The 17,787-nt window shown below is 42.4% G+C and overlaps 1 protein-coding gene across 2 annotated transcripts in view; it reads right to left on the reverse strand.

Moving 5' to 3' along the window:
- Nucleotides 1-435: 435 nt before the first annotated feature.
- Nucleotides 436-17,787, reverse strand: part of KCTD20 (potassium channel tetramerization domain containing 20) — a 25,668-nt gene continuing 8,316 nt past the window's right edge. Inside the window, exons 2-8 of one of the 2 annotated variants that reach the window (XM_077754898.1) lie at nucleotides 15,607-15,811; nucleotides 12,775-13,048; nucleotides 9,906-10,008; nucleotides 9,424-9,544; nucleotides 7,709-7,906; nucleotides 5,632-5,742; nucleotides 436-4,073 (exon numbers count right to left, since the gene is read on the reverse strand). In XM_077754898.1, the coding sequence (XP_077611024.1) occupies nucleotides 3,781-4,073; nucleotides 5,632-5,742; nucleotides 7,709-7,906; nucleotides 9,424-9,544; nucleotides 9,906-10,008; nucleotides 12,775-13,048; nucleotides 15,607-15,766 (1,260 nt within the window). In that variant the 5' untranslated portion in view covers nucleotides 15,767-15,811 and the 3' untranslated portion in view covers nucleotides 436-3,780. Of the gene's footprint in view, nucleotides 4,074-5,631; nucleotides 5,743-7,708; nucleotides 7,907-9,423; nucleotides 9,545-9,905; nucleotides 10,009-12,774; nucleotides 13,049-15,606; nucleotides 15,812-17,787 lie in introns of those variants that run through there. The other variant, XM_077754899.1, reaches the window with a different exon arrangement.

The raw sequence follows: 17,787 nt of genomic DNA on the forward strand, positions 1-17,787 counted from the left end.
CACGGGCCTAGAGTAAGGCCACACCGCAGAGACCGGAGGAGGAGCCGCCAGCTCTACAGCAGTGCTCCCGGGGGGCCTCTCATTCCGGCCATGGTTCCTCACTGGTTTTAAACCAAAACCAGAACATAAAGTCCGTGAGTTTTCTTACCTTTCAAACTTACATTTGGCTTTGTGGGGTCCTACTTGGTTGGATTTGAGGATTCAGGAGGTCCTGAATTCAAGTTAACCAGGAATTCAAGAAGGCAGACTACCAGGGTTCTGGAAACCTCAGAGTTCTAAAGAAACAGGGCGGGAAAGGCACACACACGGGCTCAAAGTGACCCTAAGGCCCCACATGAGAGGGAGAGGCTCTGTTCTGGGCAGTCAAGGAGCTACTACTTTCAGTCCCTTTTAATTCAACATCTTGACTTGTATTTTCTGCTAAAAAACAACATGGACACAAATGATAATATTTTATTATAGAAAAAGCATCCCAAATACAGGATTTCGTAAACACTGGTTGGTGAACAAGTGCAACTTTCAGAGTAAATACAAAATAAAGAGGTAAAACCTACAAGCATTTTGCCTTTAAGAGAAAAATGTACTGTTCTTCTGCAGAGGTGATCCCACCCAGAGCACGAATGTGGCTCCATCCCTACCAGTGAAGGCATCAGATTCCCTTTCTGAACTCTTATGCCCATTTGGACAATCTCAAAATGATGGCAAGAAGTGGCATTGAATAAATTACTAAAATCCCTTGATTTTTAACTTTCTATTGACTTCATAAAAAAAGATTTCCTTATCACCCGTTGACAATATGAGTTAAAAAGCCTCTGCTCTGATTGTTTTCTGCAAATACATCCATCCTTCCTGGGCTTATTCCACAGTATTTTCAGACTTGTATACATTATATATCATACTGGTTTCCTGGAATTTAACTTAATATTGGCTGTTACAAATTGTGCAGTAAATCTAGCTACTTTCTAGTTTCCTTACCATTTTTGCGGTCTTTTCGATACTTTTCCTCCACTTTGGAGAAGCCATTAAGTAATCTCACCAGACACATTTTAATGCTCTTTGCCCACTCTCCAGCTCAATGCCAAATGTTTCCTAGTCAACAATACATGGTAATGATGCATTAAGAAACTTAAGATTCCAAACCTCAAATTCAGGTTTATCTTGGCTTGCTGAGATACCTCTGAGTAAGGCAGTCTGAACAAAAACCATCTTATTATGAAGATGGTTCTATATAAACAGCCTGGCTTACTTATTTAGGCACTTAGAAAAAAAACCAAAGACCAAAAAACACCAAACCTGAGTTCCACCTTTATTAGATAATACCTCTTACCCAGCTGGCCAGTAACGGACTCTGATGGGACTGATGGCAACCCAGCCACTGTCCCTGCGGGGAACGCGTGGTCCTGCCATTATGGAATGTCCTGGCCCCGGGAACAAGCAGCTATGGCTAAGGGGAGCCACCAAATTACAGTGATGCTGAGCTCCAGGCTGGGAGGGTGGAGGTGCAGGAGAAACCTCCCTCTCCCCAAGAAGGGACCTGTAAGCCCCACTTTTCCCTTTGTTACCACCATCTAGGGACACTGGCAGATTTGCCGATACAGGTTTGAAGCTCACTCACCCCATAGGTTGGAGCCAAAAGCACGTTAACCCAGTCTGGGGAGAAGACGGACCTACTTCTGGAAAGCCTGAAGAAATGAATCATTTACACAGAACCATGTGTTGAACACATGCCACACTTTCCTGCCTGGCTGTTTACCTCAGCAAGAACTACGGAGTTTTAGAATATTAGTTGCGGCACATTTACACTTACAGGTTAATACAGAAGCTGTATAAGAGGAGTTATACTTACCAGACTACACAGTTAATCCAAACCTCTGTGATGGCATGGAAATCAACTGATCAGCATAAAGGAAGCACCATTAAACAATTATCTGGGCTGGTCAATTAGTGGGTATGAATGTAGTACTGTTAAGGTCAAAGCCAAACCTGACAAATGAGTCCATGAGTTTCACAGACCTAAAAGTACCCTCTGGCTACAAAAAACGCTGACCCTAAGCTTTAACCCTTGCCATCAGCCTTACAAACTGGATGCCAGTGGTAGTCAGAAGAACTCTGTAGGTGGGAGATGGCTCAGTTTAACTCCTTACTACTACTTTTTTTTGGGAGTCATGAACAGAATTGATTTCCACTGTGCTGCTGGTTACATGCACAGAGAACACACTTCTTACGAACATTCTTGTTCTTAAAGCATGGAAAGAGCAGCTTTTGGCATCCATCTGACTGGACTTTTGGAGGACTAGGACAGTCAAGATGAAACCCTCTACCTTGTCCTATGGGATCTTATGGGAACGGAATTTAAGAAAACTAGTCATGTTATCTTAAAGAGCTTGAAGGAAACTATGTACCTCACTGAAATTTGTGAAGAGTAAAGGTTCTGGGTAGGTGATAAGACCGACCTTTACCACAAAATGGGAAACTCCCCAGACACTTAACATCTGGCTCTAGACTTGAAATTTAGCTCTGCTACTAGCCTGGGGACTTGAGGGGAAATGGGTCAGTACTTCGGGGGAGTGATCTCGGTTGTCCCACATCATGCATTATTAACATAGAACCGACAGATCGAACAAAGTTAGTAAGCGTAATAGCACTTCCACTCATCCTTGCTTTGGGGATAACAGTAGTATGGTTTTTTACGCAGTGTGAGCAGTGTAACTGGCTACTTCAAAAACAAGTATCCTGATAGCCAAAAAAAAAAGTTCATAGTATGAAAAGAATATACCAAGAAAAATCCTGCACGGAGACCGAGCCTGTGAGGTGATGTTTCTTCCCCACTCAGCTTCACCCCAAATGTCCCCTTCTCCGGGCTTTTAGAAGTCTTTCCATTGAGAAACCGAGCGCTGCTGGGAAATTTGTTTATCTCCTGAAAGCCTTTAAGGTTTCCCAGCCACACCCACGGCAATGTGCTGCCCTAAGGGGAAGGCCTGGGGCTTCACACCAGATTCCGAGCAGGGATAATCAAAGTGGCTTGATTTGGAGAGGTTCTTCTACTTGAGTTGTGAATTTCACTCCAAAGGATAATTCCAAATAACTGATTTGTGTAAGTTCAAAAACCTCGAACCTAAAAAGGTTTCATAAACATTGTTATGCTATTACTGGAGTTCCCGTCGTTTCGAATTATTCATCGCATTAATGAAAAACAAAACTGAATTTAAACTTATAAAATTTCATTTTGGACTTTCTGATGAGAGCCTAGGTCTTCCGGACGCAATCTGGGCACAGAGGCCACCAGGAATGGCATCTTCATTAAATCCCTAATGAGAATCCCATTAGCGCCTGGTTGTGGAAGCTAGAGATTGTCTCTCTTTAAAGTCTGGTCCCATTGCTGCTGTCATTAATTCGCCTGGTATGAAAAAAAAACAAAACAAAAGCCAAGAACAGAGTATAAAGGATGAGGACTGCTTTGATGAATATGAGGCAACAGGAGTCTTGACTTCCTTTCCTGCTTTTTGCAGTTATGCAAAGACTCAGTAAACAGCACCAGACCCAAAAAGTTCAAGTTACCAGGGCCACTGCGAAGCTGGTATCTTATTTACCAGTGAGTGCTCTTCATCCCCTGCTGGAGGCACAGACTTCTCAGTAAGGAAAAGGACACACGTGATCTGTGAAGGGAGGGCAAGGGATGGAGAAGCAGGTCTCCCACACAGGGGAGACAGACCACGGGGAGGACCGGCTGTGGGCGCCCCAGAAAGAGGAGCTCTGAAGAGGGTGTGTCCACAGCTGGCCCTAATCCTGAAAGTCATTAGAAGCCATCTGAGAAAGTGGGGCATTCAGCCGGTCAAGTTCATCCACTTGGGGTGGGTGGTGCATTAGGATCTCCTGGTCCTCTAAGACATCTTCTCCAGCAGCTACCAGATTAGTGAGGGATTTGCTTCGGACACACTGGAAATCCACATGACGACTCTTCCCTTCTTCCTTTTCCCATGACATCTGGATAAAGGGGCGCTGCACATAATTATAGATTACTTCAGACCGGCCACCAGGTCTTCTCTTAATTTTTTCTTTACAAGTGGGATAACCTGAAATAAAGCAAAAGGCCACGCTCACGACTCTAGGAAATTGCTCACTCCAGTTTCCATACTTTCCCTTCCCTTCCCTAACCACATCATTTTCCTCCCAAATTCAAAGACTGTGCATGAGAACCACTGGGGAAACGACCTCTGACCGTGCTCTGCAACTCCTAATCCCCTACACGTGCACTTCACGCCTATCCAGGTGAGGAGGTCTCATCCTTTGGAAAGGAAGTAACAAAAATTCTATCCCTTCTAATGGCACAGTGAGTAATTTCAGAAGCTGTTAGTTCCTGGTAATAATACCACAGAACTACTGCTGAGCCACAGCTAACTCCACTCCTCTAATTCTGCACAGAGAACACACTGTAGGAGAGGTAGTTAGTTAAGAAGGTATGTAATGTGTAGCCTAAAAAAAAAAAAAAAAACAGGAATGATGCCTAAAAAATCTGAGAGGCTATTACATGGAAATAGGAGAAATCTTACTCAGAGTAGCTTCAGAGGCTAGAACTAGAAAGAAGACAGGAGAGAGAGGAAATGATCTACTAGATCTTCTAGAAGAATATTCTAATGGTAGAACAGTTGATGGCCTCCTCTGGGAAATGGACTCATCCTTATCACCCTGTTTCAGGGGTTTCCAGTGGCAAAGGAGTGACATAGTGGAAAGAGATTGTTAATCTCAAAAATCTCTTCCAACTTGAAATTCCAACCTAAGTCAGACACAATGAAGATCTGATGGGCTGGGCTCTGTGGGCAAGACTGAGCAAGAATAAAACCATACTCACTCATGGAAGGGAAACTAGAATGGCTTCGGCATTCTCTGAGGATCAGTGTCTGAGACCCTTCCGTGGAGACCACCGGTTGGGAGTCACTGCTCATGACCATTTATTTATAGCAGTTCTTTCAACACATACAGACATTCCTCAAAGGTGTGTGATGGAAAAAATTAAACTTTTGAGTCTCCAGGCTACAGGCTGGTTCAGAAGGACCCTTCCAGATCCCAAAAAGACGCTCACCAAGACATGGTGGAATGGCCCTCCCACCTGGGGAGTCCACCAGTGTCCTTAGCCCTCACTGCTCTTTGTCTCGAAGCAGTAAGCTGGAACTTATTCCTGCAGCTCTTTTAAAGCATTTATGACTAGGGGCGCCTGGGTGGCTTAGTCGGTTAAGCGTCCGACTTTTGCTTAGGTCATGATCTCGCGGTTCGTGGGTTCGAGCCCCGCGTCGGGCTCTGTGCTGACTGCCAGCTCAGAGCCTGGAGACTATTTCAGAGTCTGTGTCTCCCTCTCTCTCTGACCCTCCCTTGCTCACGCTGTCTCTCTCTCTCTCCTAGAAATAAAATAAAAATATTTAAAAAAAAAAATCATTTATGACTAGATATAAAATGAAAAGGAAATGTAAGGGTAAACAAAAACAGGAATCGTTCAAAGGGGTAGGAATGTGGTTTTCATATGTGCCTATTCTCTAGGTCCTCTGGAAGCTGAGTTTTAAGAACATAAGCTGTGCCCATAGGTACAACCTGCTCCGTGAGCCAAGTGAGCAGTATACTAACTGGGATGTTTATTACCTTCAATTCCAATGCGAATGTTTTTCAGGCCCCGCTCCTTTAACACTGTTTTAGCGACATCACGATTCTCAATATATTTGAAGAATCTATAGAGCTTGGAGCTATAAAGAACTGGAAAAAAGAAAAATTGGGTTAGTCATGGAATAAAGACTTCCAAAACAGGAGGGAGATGGGCTAACAGATCAGACTAAGGAAAGGTATACCTGACACTGACACCAAAAAAAAAAAAAAAAAAAAAAAAATCCAGTTGGATCACAGATTAAATGTTAAGTAATAGCTCAAACATAAGAAAGAAACCACATGAGAAATTTTTATCGTCTCAGGGTGTGGAAAACCTTTCTGGGTACCGCATAAAAGCCAGAAGCCATAAAATAAAAACTGATACCTTCAAGTACATAAAAAACATCTCTGTGTAGCCAAACCACCATTAACAACACTAAAAAGACAATCAACTGGGAAAAATATCTGCAACTCTTATTACAAAGGGCTAATTTCCTTAATATATAAAGAGTGGTCACAGAGCTTTCAGAAATCACTGAGTAAAAGTCTAACAATCCATTTTGTAATGGGCAAAGGCAGAAATAAAGTTATAGAAAAGGAAATTAAAATGGCTCTTAAAAACGAAAAGATGGGGAGAGTCTTGATCATGAAATGAGAAATGCAGATTAAAACTTTCAAATGAGAAGCAATTTTTTACCTATCAGAGTGGCAACGATAAAAGTTTAATGAAACACTGTTTTGGGGATGGTGTGGAAAACAAACCTGTCGTGTTGTTTTGAGAGTGTAACATGGTTCAACTTCTGTGGAGGAAAACTTGGCAACATATATCAAAATTATAAAGAAACAGTGCTTTGGCACAGAAATTCCATTTCTAGGAAAAATTTTTTAAGAAAGATTTTATTTAAGTAATCTCTATACTCAACATGGGGCTTGAACTCACAACCCCGAGATCAGAAGTTGCAGGCTCTACTAACTGAGCCAGCCAGGCACCTCTCTACAGATATCTTTCTATAGAGATATACACGTGTGAAAAGACTATGTTTAAAAGGATATTTATTAGGGTGCCTGGGTGGCTCAGTCGGTTAAGCGTCCAACTTCGGCTCAGGTTATGACCTCACGGTTCATGGGTTCGAGCCCCGCGTCGGGCTCTGTGCTGACAGCTCAGAGCCTGAAGCCTGCTTCAGATTCTGCATCTCCTTCTCTGACCCTCCCCTGCTCACACTGTCTCTCTCGGTCTCTCTCTCTCTCTCAGAAATAACACATTAAAAAAAAAGGTTATTTATTGCAAAGTCATTTGAAATTTATAGCTTAAATCAATACCAGAGCTAGTTAAATCAATTACGGCACTACCACACAGTGGAATACCATACGACTATAAAAAGACGGTGGAAGGTTTTTATGTAAGACATGCTATTAGACAGTCTGTAGAATAGCATATCATTTGAAACAAAAGGAAACACCATGTATATAACTGGTTACATACAAGCACTGAATACACTGGGAAGATATAAAAGAAACTGAGAAGGAAAATTGGGCAGATGAGGCAGGGATGGGATCAAGACTTTTCAATGTATAACCTTTTGTACTTTCTGAATTTTGGGGCGCCTTGGTGGCCTGGGGTTAAGCATCTGACTTCGGCACAGGTCAAGATCTCGTGCTTTGAGAGTTCGGCCCCACATCAGGCTCTGTGCTGACAGCTCAGAGCCTGGAGTTCAGATTCTATGTCTCTTTCTCTCTCCCTCCCCTGCTCATGCTCTCTCTCAAAATTAAACAAGCATTTAAAAAAAAAAAAAAAGGGTTAAGAATGAAACAAATGGAGAGAAGAATGACACCACCGATTAATGGCCTCAGTATCGCCTGTATATTGCCACAGTATTAGACACCAGGGACAGAAGTGGGAGGAATAATAATGTCACATAAGCAGCATAAAAGTTAGACGTGATCATCCAGGTGAGTGTGCTCACTGCCAGCTCAACAGTGAGAGTCACATTGGGTCACGGTGGGTGTAGGATCGAGCTGCTACTCTGGGTGGCATGTTTCCTGCTGAAAACATGTACACCGTGCAGGGGGCTCCTACTTTGGGAATATTCCTCCCCCATGGGAGGGGGGTGGTCTTCATCCCAGTCCACAGAATCCTCATCCGTCAGCACGACGATGTGGCACTCTCGCTCCCCTTTCTTGGCACAGCCCACCATGATGGGTAAGATCAGCTCTTCAAGGTAGTGGTCAAACTGCTTGTGGGCGCCGTCATTAGACAGCTCATGGAGTAAAGCGCCTGGGGAGAGAAAAGGCAGGTGAACGTCCTGTCTGCCCAAATGCAGAGATTACCCAAGTGGAAAAGACTATGAGGTAACGGCAGCTGTCCCAGAGAAGTTTCAAAGAGGCAGCCCATTTTAAAGGCAGAAGCTGTGTCTTGCTTTGAGGTGCTAATTAAGCTGATCTTGTTAAGTGTCTCACATTCCATTACTCTTTAACTTCCTCATGCTTAATAATCCCTAAGCTTTCTGAACAAATACACTTCCATTAGCTGTACTACCTCAAACCGCACACATTAATTCTACAAGAGCTACAACTGTCGTTTGGAGAGGACTCTTTGTGGTACCTCTTCCGAAGATGCTCTGGACCCCAATGTCATGGAGTTACAGGACCACAGAAGAGGAATAACCTAAGTCTGATGACACCAAGGGACCAGTTCTAAGTGTGTGCTAGACTTCAGGAAGGAAACCACAAGTCTAGAGAACTTTATGGAATATGCAGGCAAATGTAACGTGAACCTCAAAGAATAGTTTTTAAAATAATTTCAGGAAGGCTAGGAGATAAGAAAATGGCGCTTGTGGTCAATCAGTTCTAATCCCAGCTTTACTGCTTAGAGCTCTGAGCAAGCTAATTTCCAGTCTTCTCATTTGTTACATGGGGTTATATCACCCAGCTTTCAGGGCTAACTTGTTGTAAGAATTAAGCAAGTTCACAGCTATAAAGCACTTAGTAAACAATAATAATTATGACAAAAATAGGGCGCCTGGTTGGCTCAGCTGGTTAAGCATCTGACTTGTGATTTCACCTCGGATCATGATCTCATGGTCCTAGAGATGGAGCCCTGTGTGGGGCCCTGCTTGGGATTCTTTCTCTCTTCCTCTTTTTGCCCCTCCCCTATTTGCTCTCTGTCTCAAAATAAACAAATATTAAGGGGCACTTGGGTGGCTCAGGCAGTTAAAGCATCTGACTTCAGCTCAGGTCATGATCTCACAGTCTGAGTTCAAGCCCCGCACTGGGCTCTGTGCTGATAGCTCAGAGCCTGGAACTCACTTTGGATTCTGTGTCTCCCTCTCCCTCTGTCCCCTCACCCCCACCCCCGCTTGTGTTCTCTCTCAAAAGTAAGTAGAAAACATTAAAAGAAATTTAAAATTTTTTTTAAAAAAATGATAAAAATAATTCTAAGAATAACCCAGCAAATTTATGCTGTTTGAATTTATGAGGGAAGTCTCACTCATGTCCAAGAATCAGCATCCTTATTTATTAAAAAATTGAGACACCAGGTCCTAGGAGGGGAAGCAATTAGCTTGGTGACTCATGGACAAGCTAGATTTAGAACACAACACATGTTCTCTTTTGTTTACTTCCTCACAGTGCTTTGAAGCATGGGAGGAGGGAAGGGGTCAGTATCACAGTATCTGCCTCTGCAGAGGATTTTCAATTTAGGCTTAAAACTCTAGTAATAAAAAGTATCAGTCAATTTCAAGCAAACTGAAAGTCCAGGTGCTCAAATGCAGCTGGGAGTGCTCCTGTACTCACTCAGATCTTGACATCGGATAGTGTTGAAGTCAAAGTTAATGCAGAGATAATCGCATGTATCTCTAAGGTCTGGAATAGAGATGCCCTCTGGACAATTAATGATACCAGTTTTGTAATAATCCTGTAAATAGATTAAAAATGAGAAATGTAGGCAAAGAACAAGAAAATTACCTCTTCAACCCTCTGTTCATTCCTGGTTCTGTTAAACTGATAGGATACTAGAACTACCACCCAGCTGGCCCACTTAGCAGCTAGCCAAGTGGCTGGTGGCTCTCCTGGCAAGTGTAATCGCCACTTGATACCTGACTGAGCTCAATACCGGACAGGTGAGAAACACTTAAAAGTTAGCACAATAGAAAATAAAGAGGGAAAGGGCAATAACGGAACTCCAGACCCGAAAGTCCCAATCGGATGGAGATCTCAAGGCTTCCGACCATGCCTGCCCCTGGGGAAGAGGAAGGAACAAAAAGGCTCCTACACACCAGCACCGTTCGAAATACAGTTGCACTGATTCCTTCAGCAATCTCATACTCTCCCTTCTCATTGGGCCGGGTGAAGTTGTATTCTCTTCCTGGTCCAAACATTCTGAAAGACACCAGGCAACAATGTTACCATCTGCAGTCCAGCTGGGTTCTTCACAGAGGAGACTGCCCCCTTTACACCTCACTCGGGAAGACTCACGTTCCCATAGTTTTTAAAACTCATAAATTACATACACAGTGGTGGGACCCAGCCCCTTGAGAAGCTCCCTCCAGAGAGAAAACGTGGCAGCAATCGCTTTCAGCATTTGGGTGCAAGGAGAAATGAAGCAGCAAGTCCTCCAGGTGCACCTGTGGTGCTTCTGGGATTTCACGCTGGGAAATCTCTGGAGTGGGTGAGGGTTGCCTCTCCAGCCCTCCCAGCACCGAGGAACCTGCCTACACACCGCCAGCTCAAGACCACAGTGTGTCTCACGCTCCTGACCTCTGTTTCCTTCCTCCCTTGATGACCATCATCTAGTACGCCAGTATCCGTATTTCTCAGTTTTGCTGTTCAACATCTAATGTGATCGGTGAATCCGTAGTAGTAGGTGCAGATGTTAAAGTTCTCCCTTTGCTGGTACATCGTAATGCTGGAGTTCTGGGTGCGATGCCCCTCTTCAATCCAAGGACTAGCTCTAGTGATGGTCAGGTCAAGTAGGCCGGGGCGGTAGTAATTAGGCTCATCAGTGGTTTGACATAGTTCAGGGGGGGTCTGCTCTGTGCATGAACTCAGGGGTCATGAGGGAACAGGGAAATCTTACTTTTTCTTACTCCTCTTTTCCCATCCTCCCGCCCTCCAGTAAAACTGGCCCCAGGACTTCACCACTCCCACTGCACATCTGAGCTGTGGAATGGGAAACCAGAGTGAGGGACAGGGCCGGCAGGCAGGATCTACAGCCAGCCTGATAGGAGTTTCCAACTGGGCCTCACTGCCATTTCCTTCCTTAATCTGCTGTTCAACGTTCAAAACTATTATCCTCCACCCTAAATTGGCTGCTTTTCAAAGATCTGAAAAAGGCTCCAAATCACATGCTTTTCAAACCACTACGCCATACAGAAGAAATCCATCTTGATAAGTGTCTTCAAAGAATGGTGACATTTTTCTGGAACATTCTGGTTGAAGTCTAGCCAAGACAGCTATGAATCAAAATAGTGAACATGCCATGTAATCCTCCCCTATCTATCATCAGCAGGACCTAAACTCAGAGTTATCTATCTGGTAGTGACATGGATTAACACTAATCCCTTCGCAGTCTCTCAGCCTGTCCCCCTTGTGACTACTGGCCCACGTCTGTAAGTCACTGCCTAGGCTTATGCACACTGTATGTAACCTCAGGACAGGGCAAACCTAAGTAACTCTCAGAACAGAGAACTTCAGCTGACCTGGCTGATGAACCACCTCGATAAAGAACCAGAGCCTCTTGTCATGGAACAACTGATTCCGAGATTCAAAGAAAGGGCGTCACCCAAGTATCTATTAATCTAGTACCCAGAAAATGCTTGCTTGCTTCTCGTGATCACTACTTTCAGAGGCAATCTATCTCAAAGAGCCAGCCTGTGCTGAGGGAACACTAACACGGACTTGGAAGGTGGGGGAGGGGAGAGCACAAGTGTACTAACACCAAGACTGAGGACAGGAAGTCAAGCCTGATAAACTACAGGGCCAATTTGGAAAATGTGTTAATGTTCTAGTTGCATTTTTGTTCTAGTTAAATTCAGATGTCTGAGAAATATACAAGTTTGGTTCTGGTCGAAAGTGGATCATCATGAATCCGTATGTATATGTTCAAATATAAATATATTTGTATAGCTGGATTCCATTTAGTCTAAAACTCAACAAATGAGTGTGGTCCATTCTGATTTCTACATCAAAGTCTTGAGTGAGGTTCGATCTTTACATAAGATGTACTTTGAAGTAGATGAAAACCCTCAAAAGCCAAGTGTTTGTATGTATACACCAGTTTGTTTTTACTCTTATCCCAATCCGCTCTTCCTCATGTTAAAGTCTGTGGTTAGCCAGAAAGAGAATCTCCTAACTCCCAGCCCAGGCTCTAAGAATAATTTCTGGACAGTGCTCCTCCTTGGGAGGCTCTTTCCATTTCCTAAGCTCTAACCCTAAAATGCTGGAGTCAGGAGATGGTAAGACTATAGTCTAAAAGCAGCAGACAGAGTGGAACACAAAGAAAAGAGAGCACAAACACAAAACAACAAAACAGCCAGATAGAAAGATTTGGCTTTGGAAAACCTGAATGGTGATGGAGGCATTAGAAAATGACAGCACAACCCTGCTGCCAAGCATAATGGTTAATGGTTGGCAGACAAAACACTCTTCAGTAAAATGCCTTTGTTCTTATGTCGTGTGGAACACATCTAATTCTATCTTTTATTAGAAGACAAAAGGAAAAAAAAACACAACTTAGATCTCACCTTAACTCTAGATCTTTGATGTGGAACTCCGGAGAAGATTATTACTTTAGTGAGTATACAAACTATGGATAACAGAAATCAGGTTGACCTCTGCTCTAGAGTGAGTTTATTGAGGACTAGGGAATGAGATTCAGAGATAATTTTCCATAGTTCAAACTGACTGCACTCCCTTTTGTGGGGGCTCATTTTACTCTACTGGCTTTGTAAAGAAATTAAGTACATACCCAAATCATCAAAAGATATAAGGTTTTTTTACAAGCTTGCCCTCCCTGTCTCTCAAAAATATGACGGCAGGAAAAAAAGCAATCAGTGCTTCTTTTCCTCATTCTAGTGCAAGATAAACAGCAGGTATTTCTCCTCAGAGAGAACAGAGTGAATTTGGAAGGAAATCATCATCAATTACCTTCCCAACATGGTATCCGGATGAGCAGTGAAAATTTGTGGATTCACAACAAAACGTGTGCCATCTACAAGAAGTGTCACTTTCTCTGGTGCCTGGGAATGAACGTTACTGCCAAAGCCCACAGTGCTGTTTCCAAATCGTTCTGGAGCCATAAAGTGTTCATGGTTCCGTTTATTCCCATTTTGGAAGCAGGAGCCTTTGATGTCTTCAGGAAGTGGCATTATGTGAGGGAACTGAAGATTTGCTGGCTGAGAGGCATAGTCAAGTGAAAGGTCTAAAAGATCATACAAACAAACCAAAATAACTTGACAGCAAAAAGGCTTGGGGGGGGAAATAAACCTACTCTTCTTAAAAACAAAACAAAACAAAACAAAAAAACCCCAATACCCACCCCCTGAAATTTTTAGGTGGTCACAAGCAAAAAACTCTTGCCTCAAACAAATAATGGAAAAATAAACTAGAGACTCATACTGGATCACCCTGAGCTTTTTTCCAGGTTTGTATGTTGGGGAGGAGAGAATGAAAGGAGTAATGCCCACATTTTATAATCAAATGATTTTAAAACTGTAAAGTAAACTACGTGCATGGCTTAAAAAAATTTAAACACAAAAGAATGTCTGTGGACAACCAGCAAGGCCCTACCACACTCCATGCCCTCCTCTGTTTTCTTTCACAGAGGCAATCACTTTTTACTTCTGTTTCCACTTCTAGCTCTAAATAATACGATTATGTTTCCTGGTTTGTTTGTTTGTTTTTTAAGGAAACTGCTGCCTCTGTGTGCAGAAAGCATTCATTTTTCACATTCAAAAATTTCTAAATGTTTCTAAATTTTACTTCCCAAAGGGATGATAGTCTCTAATTGTCTGATTCATTACTTTTGCTAGAAAGTCACATAAAAATGTATTTTCACTATGCACAGGAAGGATCCTAATTGCCAACACCATTTTTTGAATAGGCAAGTCTTGCTCTCAGCAGAAAGGTTCCAGTGCAAGTGGCCTTGGGTTAGAATTCATTCCCGGAACGTCAGTTTTCTGTCCTAGTTTCACCAAAGAGCTGTTTTCTTTACATAATTTAATTTTCTAAACCTTGTTCATTTCTGTAAAATGAAAATAATGTTCACTCTACCTCCCTCATAGGATTATTTTATCAACTGAAATGAATTAAAGTATGTGAGAGCACTTCAAAGTGTGTTAATACTGTATCATGCAAAAAAGGCTTAAAACTAAATGCTGTAGCTGAAATCTGGACATACACAGAAGAATATCAGGGGAAAGTACTTATAAAGGATTACTATAGGATTCTTTTAAATTGGCAGTTCTCCTAACGTAAGTTAAAAAAAATTTTTTAAGGAAAAATTTCAAACATACCAAAACAGTTAACAATATGCATATCCTGACACCTAGACTGGATAAGCTTAATTAACACTTCTACATTTTCTTCAAATGTCCCATTCCTCACGTACTTTAAGTTTGTACACAATAATTCATTAACATGATTATTGCCCATGACCTATGGGAAATTAGTCTGATTTGGAGCACTTAGATAACCAAATAAATTGTGAGCTAGAGAACACTCACTTCCCCATACTTCCCCACGACACCCTGCCAACTACATTTGCTTCTAGAGGAAAGGAAACCAAAATCTCAATCAAAAACGTATTAAGGATTCACATCCTACACTTTTGCCAAATTTTCAGTGTGGCCCTGTGTTTGCATACCAAGAGCCAAACTTCACACAATCCACAGGCAAGCTTATAGCAAGAAACACTTTACTCACCAAGACTAGCTTTCGCATTCAAAGTGCCTTTCTAAAAAACCAATTCAAATTTTTAGAACGCAGATTGTTAGAACTCCCGCCCCCCCCAGCAATGAAGCAATTCAATTTGGGCGGATTCCTGAAGGACACCGTAAGCTCCTCCCAGCATAAATGAGACAGTAGGAGGAGAAACTCGCTGCACCAATTTCCCGGAATGGTACACTCTAGGACAGGAGGCATGCTCTGCTCTGCTGGCAGCTGACCTATCTAGAAGAGCATGGCCCTGCTCAGAAAGGCACAGGTTCAAATCTCAGTCCCCTACCTCCTAGCAGTGTGAACCAGAACAAGTTTCCTAAGCTTCTGAAGCCTGTTTCCTCAGCTATACAAGGATTAATCAAACCAGGGACGAGCAAACTTTCTGTAAAGGCCAGAAAGTAAATATTCTGGGCTTTGTGGGCCATGGTCTCTGGCATTGTAGCAGGAAAGGAGCCAAAGGCCATATGTAAACAAATAGGCCTCATGTAAACAAGATGGCTATTATTTAAAAAAATTTACAAAAAACAGGCAATGGTCTAGATTTGCTACCCTTTATTAAAAAAAAAAAAGTTCCTAGCACAGTGAGCGCTCGATAAACAGTAGTTGTTATCATTAGTGTTGCCACTGTCTTTATCAAACATTAAGAAGAGCCTAACAGTTTATCAAGAGCCTGCACATCCATTAACTAAAAAGTCTTTTGGTCTCGTGAAGATGATTAATATCCGTTTTCCAGATTAAGAAAGCAAGGCTCAGAAAGATTAAGGAGCTCATCCATGGTTATAGATGATTGTAGCAGAGCTAGAATTTGAATTTGTCTTCTGACTCCTAATCCATGACAATTTCTCTTATACTATCATTTCCATGTTAGATGTCCTAGACTGATTAAGTGGAGATTTTTCATGATGGTCATCTTTACAGAACTGTGACGTCTGTAAGCTAAGCCAATCAGCTGGATATTTTCTTTAGTAAAGCCTTCTGGGGAGAGTGGGTGCTCAGGTGTGGGAAAGCCCTCCAAATGAAGTCAAGATCTAAGCGTCATACCATCGCTCCTGGGGCTGAGAGGATAAGTAAGGTTCTGAAGACCAGAAGAAGCCGGGCTATTTGTTTCTTTCTCTTGTGCTGCAGCTGGGCTTTCATCCGTTAGGCAGCCAGCCTCCTGCCGCAATAACCTGTCGCTCTCACTGCCACGGTGAACATTCATCCTTGGATTCTGTATCCTGAGCTGTCTGCTTGACCAGAAAAAATCCTGGAAGACAGGAATATGCAGGATTTAGAAGGCTCTCAAAACAGGTTTCCAAGGACTTCCAAGGCAAGAAAGCCAAACTAGAGAACTCACCAAAAGCTCTCAGTCTTGTTCTGAGAAGAAATGACATCTTCAACATTTCTATAATTTTATATTGACAGGAAATGAACTTATTTAAATGGTCTTTATCAAATCATGAAGAATATAAGAATGTTGATAAACTTGTTACTTGGGTAATTTTAAGCTGTATCCAAAAACAGAGATCAAATCCACAATTCTGGCCACAATCTTGACTGATTCTACAATAATTTGGTGGTGTTTATAATCACAGACACAAAAGAGGGGAAGAATCCAACTGGCCAAATAAAGAAAACCTGCCCATATATCAAAAACCATTGAGACACATACGTTCCTGCAACAATTAAAAACTAGGAAACAATCAACAACCATCATACTCATGGGAGAGTAGAAACAAGAAGTCACCCGCCCTAAAAAAAAGCAAAATTTGACTTACAGTGCTCAAGTTCTTCTTTATTAAGTTCTTTCTTTCACTTTCTGTACCTTATCCTCAACCCTAGCCCCCACCTCAAAATTCCACTGGTGATAAGGCTAACTGTCCCCCAAGCGGTGCAGTCATGACAAAGAACACGTAATGAGCTACTGCCATGTGTAAGGCTGATCAGGCAGAAATGTGTGTGTGTGTGTGTGTATGTTTGCACGTGCACGTGGGGGGGGGGATGGAGCGTTCAAGAGGCTTCATACTTCCAGATAATCATGCTCTGCAGCCCCTCCATCCTTGGAGGATGCCTAGCTGCTTGGAACATTTCTGAAGTTCACCCTGTTTATTAGCACTTTTGATTTATACTGACTTCCACTTGGTGTTCTGGTAAAGAATCCTCTAATATCACTACCAATTTTTATGCAAATGGACTGCATGCTAACGAGTTCAGGAAGAAGTTAGGCCACTAAAGGCAGTAACATGTAGAGGTTATAACAGATCCCCAGGGACTGGTAAAGTCAAAACCGCCACTGCTCTCAGGTTTGACTCAGAAAGGTCAAAATCAGGTCTACAGAACAGGATTAAGAAAATGATACAGAACTGGAAACAGCATTATTGGAACAACATTCCAACAACAATGGAAAGACCAAAAGGGGGTTTGCCTCTGTAAGCTTAACAGGTTCTGAATGGCAGCGTTTCCCTCAGCAGGACAGATTAACTGCTTCTCAGCTCTTCCACTAGTGGCTCAAGAACCAAGTTCAAACTTCTCTTTGTTGCTCTCCTAAAGAACTCTTGGACCAAACACAATAAGCCGGAATCTCTCTCTTGAGAATTTGCACAGACCACACTGTATAAATTACTTCATTTATTCCTTAAAATGTGTGAATAGTCACATTATTATGGAATAGTTTGAAAACAGTTTCTTCCTAGTCTATGGAATCAGGGCTCAAAATGCAGTTTAACTTGTATACAATGGATTGAATTAATATACAGAGATGGAATTGATACTTAGCAAGTTAGGCATCTCCGATGAGGGAAAAGTAGCCCTCTCAGCACTTAACAGGCATTTTACTTGCATTTAATTTTTATTACAAATAATACATGAATATTTCCCTTCTTAAAAAGGATGCTTTGATCATCATCCCCAATCCCAATCACTTCTCCATATCACAATTTGCTTGGTATGAATCCTTTTGACTTTATAAAATGAATTTATACTCTACAGATATGCTGGTAAAGGCATATGGTTGTAAAAGAACACAAACTGGGGCACCTGGGTGGCTCAGTTGGTTGGGCATCCGACTTCGGCTCAGGTCATGATCTCACGGTTCGTGGGTTCGGGCCCCGCGTCGGGCTCTGTGCTGCCAGCTAGTTCGGAGCCTGGGGCTGCTTCGGATTCTGTGTCTCCCTCTCTCTCTGACCCTCCCCTTCTCACACTGTCTCGCTCTCTCTCAGAAATAAATTGGAAAAAAAAAAAAAA

The sequence above is a fragment of the Crocuta crocuta genome, unplaced genomic scaffold (genome assembly GCF_008692635.1).
Source record: "Crocuta crocuta isolate KB4526 unplaced genomic scaffold, BGI_CrCroc_1.0 scaffold132, whole genome shotgun sequence".
NCBI classification, from domain to species: Eukaryota; Metazoa; Chordata; class Mammalia; order Carnivora; family Hyaenidae; genus Crocuta; species Crocuta crocuta.